Genomic DNA, 15587 nt, shown 5'->3' on the forward strand with positions numbered 1-15587 from the left:
TCTCACCAAACTATGACTGTTTATCTGAGCATGTACAGCTTTAGGCCTCCATGTGGCGCTGTCTCACAATACTTGTAATGTTATGTGTCTTTTTTTTCCACATTGACGGTCAAATCAGATCAGACTTGAATTTCAAATAAGACTCTACCTTAGCCAATTAGTTACAAATAAAGTAGTAGAATAAAAAACAATACTTTGACATATTTAGATCGAATTCTATATTAACAAACTCATGTTTAATACTTTACTGTCACATAATAAAATATAAAATATTTTCTTCTCACGTTAAGTGTAGGGTTTCAAAGATTAATTGAAAAATTTAAAAATGCCAATGTTTTATTAGTAAAAATGCACATTTTTATTGGTTTTATGAACAGATTTTAAAGCCAGTTTGGTGTGTAAAATCTCCCAGAGGAACAAATTTGAAAGTGTAGATGGTGTTAGTTTACTAAAAACCTGTGATTAACATCAGTCCATAACCCATACAAAAAGACTGGGAAAGATAAATGGATTAAAGGAGAGAAAGAGGTGGAGAGAATGAGGCAGATGATATTGTAGCAAACATTTTGGCGAGAGAGGGAAACAATCAGGAGACGAGAGGAAAAGAGAACAGGAAATGTTGAGATTTCCTTTGGATTTGAGGTGTGTGTTCCTGACGTTTGCTCTTTGCTCCATCTCTGTGAGAGTGTTAGAGTTTAGAAAGAGAGAGAGTTCAGTTTGGTCAAGACACATCTCTAACTGAGACTCTAATCCAGAGAAGGACGAAACAGGATAACTATCAGTGGATGATTAACTTTTATTTTGGGAATTAAGGACTAATGTTTTTATTTTTAAGAAAAATAACTAATTTTCACAATTGTTCTTTCTTTTCCCCTTTTTGGCCTCTATCCATTCCTGGTTGGTTGATTTTTGGCCTTAATATCATCAGAAAACTCTTGTGGCCATGTAACCAACTGTTTCTTCAGTCCTGGATGCCTCTCATCTGGTGAACCTAATCACTTTTCATTCATTAGGCTCCATCCAGTTTCACCGTTAACATTTGAGCAGATTTTAGGACGCTGCAGGACTCTGTTGAGGTTTCAGCTATGTTACGTTGTGTTCTTCAGCGAGCCAACAACTTGAGACACTCTGACCCTCTGGGGAGTGTCACATTCAGAGGTAAGAGGACAGCTGGACACTCATGGGAAATCAACAAACAAACAAGCAAATGAAGACATATTTGTTAAAGCAATTTGCAAGTTCGCAACTTGCAATTTGCAAGGGCTTGTTTTAGGGCTTGGAGAAAAACTTATCGATTGCCAAAAATATGTCATAGTTCCATATATATATATATATATATATATATATATATATTCATTTAATTGGCAACAAATAGTTATTTTACAGTTATTAGCATAATTCTCCATTTGTGTTTCCTTTAAGACCAAGTTTTTCGCTTCTCTTTTGTTCTCCACCAACTCTTCGAGGTTTTGGCTCCAGATAACTAGCTCACATTTGGATTTGTTATTGTAAATGATCAGTATTACCCAGTTTAAATGCATTAGCTAGTGTCTAGTTATCTCTGTTATAACTTTTGTGAGTTTTGGTAAATATTAGCTGATGGAATATTTCTTTCTCTTACACTTGTTTCTTAAGAGTTAATGAACCATTGTACGTTTGCATTTACCTGGTATTTTCATGCTAGCAAGCTAGCCTGGCTAGCTGCTCAAGCTAACTTGCTTATTTTCCAGCCTAATACAGAAAACATTATAAAGTGAGGGACTTGGCTAACATGAGCAGAACTAATTTAGCTAATAATTGCACTTTTGTTTTTAAATACATTTCATTATCATTGCCTGGGTTTGCTCAGCATTGCTGAAAAGAGTTAACCATAGGTACAGTCGTGGTGATGACACCCAGTCAAACCATAAAAACTGAGCATTAAAGGTCTTTCTGTGACCTCATTTCAACTCATGATTTGACGTTAACATAAATAGTCAGGTTAATTATTTGTGTAGTTAGTTAGTTAAATTATGCAATCGATAATTTGATGGCTCACAGGTTTTGATCATCCAATTACAGTCCCAAGCCTAATGTCCAGAAAGGTGGTGTCTTTGCAGTAACCATGCTTATCTTCTGGCCAAAATTAAGTTTGATTTCAGTCCAACATAACTCAGATTCTTTTTAATAAACAACCCCCTTGACCAACACCTGTGGAACAACATGGCTACCTGTCCTACGTAGTCTTGTTTTTTCCATCTGTTTGTTTTTGTACTCTCCACCAGTCAGTGTTTACCTCCTTAATGAGATGAACTGTGCTCTTAACTTCCTGCCTTTGTCTGTGCACAGTTTCCTGGTGCCATCACACACACTTGTATTACCCTCTTACTTAAGTCTACACCTAAATCTAACCTGAATAACAAAATCAAACTAGAGTCAGAGAGTAGTGTTACTCTAACATAAGGTCTTAAACAATTTTAACAATAATGGGCAGTGTACATTTTCTTTGTTCTATTACTTTTGCAAATAAATAAATAAAGATACAAATCACCTTCATCAATTATTACACGTACAGTTAATATAAGCAATTTCCCATTTTAGTCTATTAAAATATGGTTTGTAGAAAAGCAACCAGGTGGAGACTGAAGAATCTCTGTTTTGCTGTCTCATTTTCTTCATAAATGCTCATTATTGTTTTTAGTAATTGTTAGAGTTGAAAACATTTTTTTCAGAAAGCTTTGTGGGTTTCAACCAGTTCAGGAATTCATGGCAGAATAACAGAAAGGGAGAACATTTCCTCCTCTTAGGAAAACAGATACCATACCCATTTATAGAAATCAAAGATGATTATAGACCAACCAGGAAGCAGTGGGAGGAGAAAGAACTGTTGTTAATAAATCAAGACTGAAGCATAAACAAAGAGACGGACAAATGAAAGCCTCGCAGTTATTATTGCAAACTGAAGGCTTTTCATTTAAACTTTAGTGCACAATGAATTTTGAGTTTAGCTTTTCTGCAGGAACATCATTATTTTTGGTACAAATATATCCTTTTGGGCTTTCAAAGATGTTAACTTATTGCACTAAGACAGTTAATATTTCTACTATACTATTGTTTTTGACCAGTTATTTTGCTGCTGAGTAATGCTTTGTTAAGAATTTTTTTAGGGCTATTTATAACCCAGATAGACATTTTTTTGGCTTACATTTTTATCTTTTTGTGTGATTGTGTTTGCAGGTGGATATGTGATTAACTGTGACAACATGTGCTTGCATTTGTGCACCAAGGGAAGGATTTCCGGTCAAAGTGCTGTTATTGAAACAATAAGTGTTTTCATCCATTGAAACCAGCAATCAAACTTCCAACCATGCTGCTTTACTTCTATCCCGTACTAATCATAATCTGAACACACAAACACAACAATCTTGAATGATCTAGTAGCTGCGAAATTCCATTTTTCGCTGAAGATTTATATCTGATAGAGCACAAAGCTCATTTTAGAAAACACTAAGTTCCCTGTGAGTTAGTTACACACCAGTTTATACACTAAATAAAGAACACAAGCACAGCAGCACACACAGACAAACACACACATCGGGCAGGTCTAAACTTAGGTTTCCTATACGTAGTTCACAGCCCTGCGAGCCTCAATCTGTTCTATTCTCAGCTCATGACAGAAAATGTGCCAAGCTAAACCAAGCAGGAAGTTAATGCTGTGCCACTTCCTGTTAGATCCAGTCTAGGATACCACTCTGTGAGTGAAGTTCATGCCATCATCGCACAAAACACACACATCAACACAAAATGAGCACTTGACCCATGTGTGGAAGGGTGGAGTTGTTTTTTAAGATATCCTTTAAGAACGGAGGTACACTTACGTAGGTACTGATAGGTTCGGTATTTCTGTGTGTGTGTGTGCTTCGCTCTGTGTTGGAGATTGAGTTTGTGTGTGTGATTTGAGACTGTATGATGACTGTGGGAAAAACAGGAAGGCAAACAAGCTGTCTAAGGGTGTGTATTATGAGAAATAACATAATGCATGAGTATGTTTGCATCTTAACAAAACCTACCACAAAAACACAAATGTGTTGAAGCCAAAGACTCCCAATGTTTGGTCTTTGGTTTGCAATGCGTGACCTGGGAAGTCATACCCCTGAAGCCCGCAGGCGGTGTAAGGGTCGTTTGGGGCTGTTGGTAGGGGGTCTTGCCATTTCATAATGGCCTTTTTTTAATAGCAAAGACTTGCAGATATCCTCTCAAACTGGATGGATGCTTTGACTCCATGTCTCTTTGTTTATACTTCCTTAGATATGTAATAGGTTGTCATACGTCGCGACCCTTCATACTTCCATGTTTCTTTTTGCCATGGTTATGAAGTCAATTTACCAACAAGTGGGCAGTGCTGAGTTCCGAGTTCACTCTGACATCAGTTATGGACACTATTTGGCGGCGGTAATGCATCGCTATAAAGCGATTTGCAGTCGCCCAACACACTCACACACACCCTTCTTCCAAAGTTATTGCCATTTCTGCAGTTGTTGTCCTTGTCATCCTCGTCTTCTTCCCCCTCCTGTTCCTCTTCTTCTCTGGTTTGTTCCTTTCGCTGGTCGCATGTCACTGACTGACCCTGAGGTTTCGGGTGGTATTGCTCCGTTTGCTGCGTCAATCGACAGCTCCACAAGGCCCCTGAAAATGCACCAATTACATAAACGATGCAAAGATGGACGAAGGTGGAGGTAGACAGGTGCAGGAACAAGTTTATTGGGAACCAAAACACTCAGAGGAAAAACGACAGGTGATCTGACAAACACTGACGGAAACCAAGGGTTATATGACTGGAACACAATGAGATGCAGGTGGAGTGAATTAACATTTAACAATCAAACAGAATGCAACACACCAGGAAAGGAACTACAAAATAAAACAGGAAACCAGACAAGACAATGAACACACAGAACAATAAAACTAAACCAAAATCACACTGATCATAAAACGTTGTATGAAGTCCGTCTAGTGCAGGTGAAAATGTAGGCAGTGACTGTTACAGGACCTCAAATAAGCCAAACGAGCTCATTTACAAATGCGTTACTTTCAATTCAGCATTCACAGAAAAATGAACGTATTCAATGACGCACAATTCCTCTATCACATAGAATCAGACAATGGTCATTGTGCATATTTCCTCCTATCTGGAAAAAAAATAAATAAATAAATAAATAAAAACATCTTAATTTCTCTGTGTGTCTGGATAAATTCTTTTCAATCAAAACCAAATGTAAATAATAGTGTGACGATTCAAATTCTCACGTGTCTGCTTACATTTATGTGAGGAGAGCTCTTCTCTGATCAGGGATGTACTTTGGCAGCTTGTTGCTCCCTCCTCCTCCTCCTCCTCCTCCTCCTCCCATTCCTCATCACAGTTGCCTGGCAGACAGGAAATGAGAGCTCAGGACTTCATGTTACAGGAAGTTGCAGAGAGATAACATGCAGATACATAAAATCATTGTTTGGTACTTGTTATTTGAGAAAAGCCTTTTTTGTGCGCTATTTGTGAGTTCACTGGAATTTTTCTGTGATCACCTGCCCTGTTGGGACCAGCAGTTTGTGTGGAAAAAGGCCTGGTCCTAATGATGAGGAATGTCATTTCTGAGGTGCAGATTTGGTTTGTTTATGGAGGTTACGCCATATTTAGAGATGAACGTTATTTCAATGAAACAACAAATACACTCACCAGCCACTTTATTAGGTACAACAATAACAGTAATTTTAATTGATAAGGCAAATATCTTATCAGTCCATCACAAGACAGCATCTTAATGTATTTAGTCATATAGACATGATTAAGATGGCTCTGAAGTTCAAACTTAGAGAGAAAATATCCATTGAACAGCAGTTGTCTGGACCAAAATGCCTTGTTGATGTCAGGGGTCAGAGGGAACCCATTCATAATAAAATGTGATAAAGGTGTCAGATATGTATTGTAAAGTCTCATGCGCTCTCTAAAAAAATAAATCTGAAAAAATTCTGCACTTTTATCATGACTGTAGTGAAGTATTATAATAGTGCCTGTCATGATTGTTATCTCTTATTATCTTATTATCTTTCAGCTTCATGTTCCTCTTTGGTTGTGGTTCCTAAGCTTTGTCTGCAGGGCCCCTTTTTATAGACACCATTACTGTCAAGCCACCCACCCCACCACCACTACCACTCAAAATGAAACTTGCAAAAAAAAACAAATAGTATTATTTGGCAAAGGAATAGTCTTTAGTTGTATTAGCTACTGCTTCATCAGTCATAAAGCCACATCAGCAGTGGTGGAAAGTATTAATTCCTCCACTGTTGTGTGAGGCTTTTTAGACCTGGAAACTCTGCACGGTACTTTTTTATGAGATGAGTTGAGCGTTTGCTGAGTGGGATGCTGCTTTAGTAAAATGACTCTGATGTTCATGACAGTTGAATAGTTTGTTTATGACGTAATCAACAGGCTTTTCTTTGTGCTGAGAAGGATGAGAAGTTTCCGTCCGAGGGGCTGATAATTGGAGACTCAAGACACACTGTGATCTTTCTTCGTTACCTACCATTGTACTGATAAAGACCAGGGCACGATACGCCTCGTCATACTTTTTTTCTTCATTTTTTTTTGTGTTGTTGAAATTTCCACTGTTGATTCATTATAGTTTGCCTTGAGTTTGCCTCATATCTGACCCCATTTTAATTGTGTGGTTGCTGACTTCTTTATTGCACTTTAAAATCTATCAGTTGTATACATTTACTAATGTATAAATAAAAAATCCTTCTATTTTGGAAAAAAAAATGGTTAAACAAAGGCAAAAAAAAAAAAAAAAAAAGTTTTTTGTTTTACTTTTATCTAATGAGAAATGTTGGTTGTGTGGTCCAGTTGTGGATTTCTGTTCAACAATAATTTAGTAGTAATTTAGTTGCTTTATATTTTATTTTAAAAAGTTCATAATCTAGTAAAAAAAAAAAAAAAAAAAAAAAAAAAGCTGTTAAATTATGTGTTGGTCATTTAAAAAATTGTGAAATATTTTTCTTATAGTGCATCAACAAACATTAATGATGGCATCATTTGATGTATTGCACACTGCAGCAGATAATGCAGCAGTTTGTAGGAGATGTTTCTAAGTTGTGACAAAGGCACAGTATTGTTGTAGCTTTTATCTGTAATTTTATTTTATTTTTTTTACATCATGAGCTACTGAAACATTAACATAACTGTTTCTATATCTACTTCAGGATCCAAGAAGAAAACAAAGGTCATCAAAAACAACCCCAACCCAGTTTGGAATGAGGTACGTCCTCTACCTCCTCTCCAGATGTGTTTTTACCATTAAGGTGTTGCCGCAGAATTATGGACAAAATACACAGGAACGATTGGACCATTTTATTAAATAATTTAGTAAAAACACACCAGATCTTTTAATATTTCTTGTTGTAGACAGAATCTGTTTCAAGCTTGTGATTTTGAGGTACAGAATAGGTTAAATTTTACAATTAAAATTTATTTTACTATGGCAGACATCCTGTAAACAAGGCCATTGGAGGTCAAAAGATTATGTTAACATTTATTTTGTAATTCGAAGAAACAAAAAAACTGTTATAAGGCTATATATGCTCCCTTCACACACATAAATAGGTATGTCCATGTCAAACGCTGTCAAACGTTATTTGCCTCATATACTGCCTCCATGTGTACTGTATGTTGGCATGGTTGTTAAGGACTGTACACACTCCACAGGAACAGAGAAATTTGTTCTCTCTTTCAGAGCTCTGGTTTTCCATAGGTTAAACAGTTAAACAGACACCACCCATTCAAACCCCCAACCTACCACAAGGTTTTTCATGAAGTATGAAATAACCAGACTAGATGTCACTTAAAACAAAGTTTTTTTTTTTGTTCCTTTTCTGCTATACTGTGCAAACTTTTCCACAACTTCCTGTGGTACTGCTCTGTTTATTACATCTGGATTTGCATTTGCAAGCTTTCTGAAAACATCCCAAAATTAGCACAAAATAAATGCAAAGGACTGATAGAAGGCTTCATCTGCATGCAAATAAAGGCTTAACATTGAGCATAAATGAGCCCTAACACAGCTTGTAACTTTAAAGATGTCATACTTTTTATATAAATCCTTTATCTCTGTGTTAGGGATTTGAATGGGATCTGAAGGGGATTCCTCTGGACTCTGGAGCAGAAATTCACTGTGTCGTAAAAGACCATGAGAAGATGGGAAGAAACAGGTACAGATTATAAAGTATGAATAGGAATATGTAGGAATCACTGGAATTACTAATATCTATAAATCCTTCAACAGTAATCCAGTGTCTCTGTGAACGGGTGTCAGACAAAGGTGGAGGGAATACATCAGTCCCATAACTCAGAACGTGGGAACTGAGATAAGAACTATAGCATTGTAAGGCATGGTGGATGGATCGGACTGAAATCAGATCAGGGGAGTGGCTGATAATTTCTCCACTCAGTTATTTTTGTTCTGTTTCGCTCCATCAAGACATAAAAAAGGCAGAGCTCCCTCAGACGGGAAGGAGCAGACGTGATATAATTAGGCCATCCTCTCATTGTGGTTCTGTATGCACCCATTCATATTTCCATCCATTCATCCACTGATGTGCTGAATGATTAATTGATCCGTTCATCAGCAGCTTGTTGTACATGCAGAGTGGAGTGTGACCTCTTGGCTCAGGAATATTTCACTGTGTTAACGGCTTAAATGTGAAACCAGTTTATGTCGTTTGTCTGTTAGTTAATTGTATATAGGCCTACATGCATTTCTGTTAACAGAGCTATTCTCTAGGAGGACTCACTCTAGGAATTCACTCATTTTATTAATGTGAATTTGTGGTTAACTGTTTCTAACCACACTTTTTCAAGTCAGTACGAAACATCTCTGAGCAAACTTCTAATAATAGAAAGAGATAAGATATGTAATCTGTCAAAAAGGAAGGAAAATGTCCTCTTAAAAAAACAGCTTTAATCGGAGATCCCTATCAACATTTATTTCCAGTGTGATTCTTCATAACTGATTATTGTATTTAGTTTTTAAGTATTTCAGCCTAAAACTACGACCTTTTTGCCACCACCGCTGATCACATTTTCTTTTTGCTGGTCTGAACAGGTTTCTGGGAGAATGTCGGCTGTCTCTCAGAGACGTCCTCAACTCACCCAACTTAGCCGCCTCCTTTACTGTTTCCCTGGTGGACACGAAGAGAAACAACACAGGGGTGAGGATGAGGATGTGCACAACAGTGACACATTCATACAGTCTCACTGCAAAATGAATCAAGAATAAATCATATGTAACTCAGAGTTTCCTGTCTGGGGATTCAAATACAGAAGCCAGAATAACATGTTTCTCCTTTTCCATCTGTTTATATGTTATATGACTAATTTCTTTTTATACATCTATAAAAAATACCTAAACTGAAGCAATCCCATATTTACTGCAATCTAATTTCAGCGTACAGAAGCCAAGAGCAGCCCTGCTGGAACACTTTTTGAACATCATTATACTAAGATAACCAATTAATATCTTGTTATCTTGAGATAAATGGTTTTATTATTTGCAAAAACTATGATAAAACAAACATGCATGTTTTTGTTTAGCTTCAGAAAACCATTGCCAGAAAGTGAACAGAATAAGACATGTGCTTTAACTTTCTGTCATAACTTCTCACCATTAAGATGCTAACTGCTTGTTCTCGAGCTCACCTTTATCATCTCATGATTTAAAAAAAAACAAAGCTCATAATCATGTCATGTGTAGCTACAACTTTGTTTCATCCCCTCTATTATGTGTCTTTTTGTGTTCAAATCCATAGTGGCTTAGCAAACAAAACACATGCATTCTTATGGAAGGTGTCAGGTACAAGGACTGGGTGGAAAATGAGCAGCCAATGTCCATATAGGGATGAGGGTTCAGAAGGCCAAGAAAACAATTACTGAAGACCGTTTTTAAAGATTACAAGACAGTCTGGCTCTTACAAACAAAACATAAACAATGAGGGGTGGCTCTAGACTTTGGTAATGTACTATACATCCTTTTTGTTGGTAATTGAACCATTCCCGACATATTGAAGTTATAGCATTTGACCTATCACAGAAATATCTAGTCCCAATCCTTAAGCAAAATACTAATTTAGTAATATCAGTCTCCAAAAGAGCAAAACCTGAAACATGTCTTTACCTCAATGGGCTACGCCTACAGCCCTGGTAGCAGCTTCTTTTTTCCATCCTTGTTTCCTGAACTCAAAACAAAGTCTTCCTGTCAGTGTCATAGTGGACCTGATTGATGTTTCACACACACACACACATCTGGGGTTGGAAAGGGATGCAGAGAACAAGACACCCACAATCCAGCACACATATACAGGCACACCTAATCATTTATTAAAAGACTGTCAGTTTGTCTGGGCAACACAAAGCAATATAAAAATAACAGACAATCAAAAATCACGTGTCATGTCTTAAATATATATTATTTTTAACTCTACAAAGATAATATAGACTAAATAACTCATAAATAACTGTCAAATAACTGTTGACAAAAGCAGAAGAACCTACTCTAATCCATCTCTTTAAACCCTCCACTTCAGCACTACTTCCTTTTTACAGACTAAGTAGTACCAGCAGTAGTACTCTGTTGTTGCTGCTTTATAACATATTCTTACCCTGAATTGAAGTGTGTGTTCTTGCTTCACTAGGCCACGTTGACCCTGCAGGTTTCCTACATCCCTCCTCCAGGATCGGCCCCTATCTTCCACCATCCTCCCCAACCAGAGCCCATGATACATAACAACCCCAATGTGGAGCTGGACACCGTCACAAGTAACACAATCGGTTGATTTGTTGAGTTAATCAAGAAATGTTTACTTGCTCTGTTACATCCTTTCTAACATGCTTCATGTTGTCCTTCCTGGGTCTTACTGTTCATCTTCCTGTCTGAGCAGTGATTTCTCTGGATACTTTGGGTGAGGAAGACACAGAGAGCATGATTATGGTGGAGGCTCCAGAAGACCAGGGAGCCGACGATGGACGCTCCATGGTGATAGTCGGCCCTCAGGGGCCACCTGGCCAGGAGTCTCCCACCGCCCAGATCCCTAAGCGCTCACCACCATCCTACAATGCCCATGGAGGGCTGAGGAAGAGGAGGAGAGGAGCCAGTAGTCAGCCCAAACAACTGCCCAACAAACCGCAGGACATACAGGTTGGCTAGAGAACAGAGGATGTTTCATCTCAAGGGGGCTAGCCATTCAATAAATTTCAAATTTCATAGTGGAAGCCACAGGTTGCAGACCCCTGTCCTAGTGGAGGGTTCAGCGATACAATCCCAGGCACTTAGTCAGGACTGGAAGAAAATCTGGATGGATACTGTGTATATGAGCATGTGTATATTTTTTTTTTACCTAAAGTTATATCTAACACACAAAAATTGGTTGTTAAATGCTAAAATACCCTAAATGCAGAACAGTGGCACTAGCAGGTTTAAGAAAAAAGGCAGCTTTTTGAAGTGAAGGAGATAAAAGTCAAGGCGTGAAAACACAAGCACGAGCAAAATCAAAATCTCCAGAGCTTCATTGCTGTGGATGTAAAATTTAATTTCTCTTCTATTTTAGGAGATAAAACCTCTAATTAAATATAAACTTCTTGAAAATTCTGTTTCTCAAGAGTAATCTGGCCAAGAAGGCCGCACACAAAATATCAAAAGGCAAAACAAAGAGAAAGACCCATAAAAAGACTAATTACCTAAGTGAAGGTAACATGAAGCAGGTAAAACACATGGGGGAGAAACAAGCAGTATTCACAAGAAGGAAGAGTAACAGCAACACGTAAGACAAATTACTTTTTTATGATTAAAAAAAGGCTTAAAATTACATCTATATTTATGGGGCATTTATGATGCTGCATGATGTCAAACCTAAAAAAGTTTTCCTTGAACTCTTGAAATCATGAGTGAAAATAAAACAGGAAGGTAAAAGAAGTCCTTGAAAATGTTGGATGGGGTGAAATCTCAGCTGTTACTGAAAAATGATGCAACTGGCCATCCCTGAAATCCTGATTCTCTGCTTTTTATGAATGCTTAAAATGGAAAACATGATTTTTTTATTATTTAACACAATGTAAAACACAGCTGGCATGTTTTCTATTATAGATGTTGGCATTAGAGATTTTGACATATTAGACAATACTCATGTCACGAGATGAACCATGACATGTAGTCATATATTACTGGGTTTATAGTTTCATCCACTGATTTTTGTTCATCTTTGTCCAGATTCGTGTGCGGGTTATTGAGGCAAGGCAGTTGCCAGGCATTAACTTAAAACCCGTTGTAAAGATAGCAGTAGCTGGACAAACCAAGAGGACTCGTATCAGAAAAGGCAACAACCCCAACTTTGATGAGGTGAAAATGCACTTTTGCCAGTATTTTCTCCTGTTAGTATTATAACTATACAAATAATATTAATTGCTTTCAAACTGCAATTTCTTTTTGTTTTATCTCCACAGACGTTTTTCCTAAACTTCTTTGAGACACCTTCAGACCTGTTTGATGAACCTATTTTCATTACTGTGAGGGTGACTTTTAACTTCATGAACATATTCATGACAAATAATACTAACATGGTGAAGACAAATGAATAAAACCATTGTTATGTTTAACACGCATTGGTTTTGACAGTTAGCAGTTAGATACTGAAGTTAATCGTAATAAAAATATTTAGCTTTCCTTTACTTACAGGTGTGTGACTCTCGCTCACTTAGAACTGACGCAGTGATTGGTGAATTCAAGGTAAAATGTTGCTCTCAGGTCTTTAACTTTTCAGTGATATGTGTTGACTTCTGACACATTCAGACCAAAAAATGTGTAAAGATAAGCAACCCTTCTGCTATTTTCCACAGTTGGATGTTGGCACTGTGTACAATGAGCACAGTGAGTATTTATTTTTGCTGATGATGTCTTGCTGTCCTTTTTAAAACCTGTCACTAAAAAGAAACTTATTACAGGTTATTTTGAAGTTATTGCTATCACGTTTTTCTCTCTCTTTCAGGACACTGCTTTTTGAGGAAATGGCTGCTGCTGTGTGACCCTGATGATCTTTCTGCTGGTGTTCGAGGTTATTTGAAGGTCAGCTTGTTCGTTTTGGCAGCTGGAGATGAGCCACCGGTGAGTCTGACTGTAAACCTGCAGATATTTATTACAAAAAAGGAAAAAAAAATGCTCTACAAAAGCTCATAATGTAGGTAATGTAAGCTGGACAGGAATGGATTTCTTTGTTTTACTTGGTTATTTCTCTCCAGCTGTAGTGCAAGGACACATTTTTATTAGTTTAAATAAAAATAAACAGCGTATAGATTATAAATACATTTTTATGTCATTGTGGTGTCCTTAGCCAGAATCGCTCCATCTAATTAACCCATAAGAGCCCAACATGACATATTTGTTAGACCTTTTGCTTCAATTTGTGATATAAACTTTGCTCAAAATCCTGTTGAACACAATCTGATACTTGTGTTTTGTCCCCTAATAGATACCCAGAAGCAGAAAACCACATTATAATATTTTTAAACTATCATGTGGTAATAAATGGTAGATATTTAGATTGGTAGATATTTAGATAGGTAGATATTTATCCCCCCCAAGTTACTATTTTGTATAGCTAAATACCTCCTTGTAAAAGTCTTGTAGATATTGAAATATTTATACTGTTTTTTATTTTGCTACCTTTAGAAGCACAACTACTAAATGACTGTACTGCAGCAACACCTAAATTTCCCAGCTTGGGATGAATAAAGTACTTCTATCTATCTATCTATCTATCTATCTATCTATCTATCTATCTATCTATCTATCTATCTATCTATCTATCTATCTATCTATCTATCTATCTATCTATCTATCTATCTATCTATCTATCTATCTATCTATCTATCTATCTATTTTTGTTACATTTTGTTATAGGGTCAAATAAAGACCTCATAATAATTTTTTTTTACTTTTCTAGCCATTTTTTCATGGGTTGGGCCTGAGAGGGTTAAGTGCTGGTTTTCTTATTAGGGTTTAGCCAGGAGATCATACAGTCACTCAGCCAGCATCATTGGAAGTATTTTCAGATGTTATCAATGGCATATTAAGTAAGTCTTCCCAAATTTAAAAAAATATAAAATTTGAAAATTCCCATATTATGCAAAATTTACTTTCTAAAGGTTTTCTAACAGTCATGTGTCCTCATAGTCTGTGTATGAGGCCCAAAAATAAGAAAAATTCTGTTTCCTTTCTCACTTACTTGCTCTACTTTTGTAGTGAATGTGTGCTGAAACTGGTGAGTCTGAGATATTTCCCTGTGTGACCTCACAAAGGGAAATAACCACTGCCCCCGGTAGTTGATACTGTCACTGACCTGCCCCCCCAAGCTAGCTGAGTCTGCCTTCTAAAATAACTGAGCCGGTGCCAGCAAAAGCCAGATCTTCTCCCAGAGAGGGGTGTGGACAGGCACCACTTATGAACATTTAAAGTTTCAGACGCGGAAACAGTCCGTTCTCATTAGAGCTCACTAGAGCCACATTTAGACTGGCTGAAATTTAGGACGAATGCTAAAAAATCACCATTTTAATTTGGATATCAAAGACTTATGAATATGTTTTTAATTAATATATGCTCGTACTTTATCTGTTTCCAGGCTGATAAACGTGAGTGTGTTGAGGAAAAGGAGGACATAGAGGGAAACCTGCTGAGACCAGCCGGTCTCTCTCTGAGAGGAGCCATGTTTACGCTTAGGATCTTCAGAGCTGAAGACTTGCCACAAAGTGAGTCCTCATTGTGTGTTTATTCTCCATTTATCTTATCAGAAAATAAAAATTGAGATATTGCTTATTGTTTCTGCAGTGGACGATGCCTTCATGGATGGGATGAGGCAGGTTTTTGGGTTTGATACAAACAGAAAGAATTTAGTGGATCCAATGGTGGAGATCCACTTTGCTGGCAAAACGGTGCATATGACTTTGTGATTACTTCCATAATTAGACATTATTAGATCCTAATATGATTACAGCCCAAGCTTGACTTCTTACAAGAAATGTAAATTGTGTTTCTTTTTCAGGTCTGCACAAAAATTTTAGAGAAAAATGCCAATCCACAGTGGAACCAGAGTCTGGCTTTGCCTATTAGAGTGAGACACACAGAAAGACAGCAGTGTACTAATTTACAAGCAGGCACGTCCATTTGTTATCATTATAAATTATATATATATATATATATTTTTTTTTTCCTCTGCAGTTTCCATCCATGTGTGAGAAGATGAGGATCAGAATTGTGGACTGGTGAATCCTAAATTATATATCACTTTACAGGATTACATTTTAATTGATGCCATCATTTAGATTGAGCAGGATAATTAATAGTTCTGGGCTTTCTCATTTCAGGGACAGAGCCAGTCATAATGATGTTATTGGCACCACCCACCTTTGTATGTCTAAGATCTCTGCTCCTGGAGGAGAGATAGATGGTAAGTAACTAGTTGAAAGTAGCATGAACTAGACTGGAACCTGTTAAGCCAAGTCTGGACTTGTTCAGACT

The 15587-nt window shown here is 37.1% G+C and overlaps 1 protein-coding gene across 8 annotated transcripts in view; it reads left to right on the plus strand.

Moving 5' to 3' along the window:
• Window positions 1-15587, plus strand: part of dysf (dysferlin, limb girdle muscular dystrophy 2B (autosomal recessive)) — a 104362-nt gene that overhangs the window by 8468 nt on the left and 80307 nt on the right. For 5 of the 8 annotated variants that reach the window (XM_041984990.1, XM_041984991.1, XM_041984992.1 and 2 more), the window contains exons 2-16: window positions 7234-7289; window positions 8147-8238; window positions 9132-9237; window positions 10717-10840; window positions 10963-11219; window positions 12288-12416; window positions 12521-12583; window positions 12753-12803; window positions 12914-12944; window positions 13063-13178; window positions 14692-14818; window positions 14898-15001; window positions 15112-15180; window positions 15288-15331; window positions 15434-15516. In XM_041984990.1, coding sequence (XP_041840924.1) covers window positions 7234-7289; window positions 8147-8238; window positions 9132-9237; window positions 10717-10840; window positions 10963-11219; window positions 12288-12416; window positions 12521-12583; window positions 12753-12803; window positions 12914-12944; window positions 13063-13178; window positions 14692-14818; window positions 14898-15001; window positions 15112-15180; window positions 15288-15331; window positions 15434-15516 — 1452 coding nt within the window. Of the gene's footprint in view, window positions 1-722; window positions 1159-7233; window positions 7290-8146; window positions 8239-9131; window positions 9238-10716; window positions 10841-10962; window positions 11220-12287; window positions 12417-12520; window positions 12584-12752; window positions 12804-12913; window positions 12945-13062; window positions 13179-14691; window positions 14819-14897; window positions 15002-15111; window positions 15181-15287; window positions 15332-15433; window positions 15517-15587 lie in introns of those variants that run through there. The other 3 variants (XM_041984994.1, XM_041984998.1, XM_041984995.1) reach the window with 2 other exon arrangements.

The sequence above is a fragment of the Melanotaenia boesemani genome, chromosome 5, assembly GCF_017639745.1.
Source record: "Melanotaenia boesemani isolate fMelBoe1 chromosome 5, fMelBoe1.pri, whole genome shotgun sequence".
In the NCBI taxonomy this organism is placed as follows: Eukaryota; Metazoa; Chordata; class Actinopteri; order Atheriniformes; family Melanotaeniidae; genus Melanotaenia; species Melanotaenia boesemani.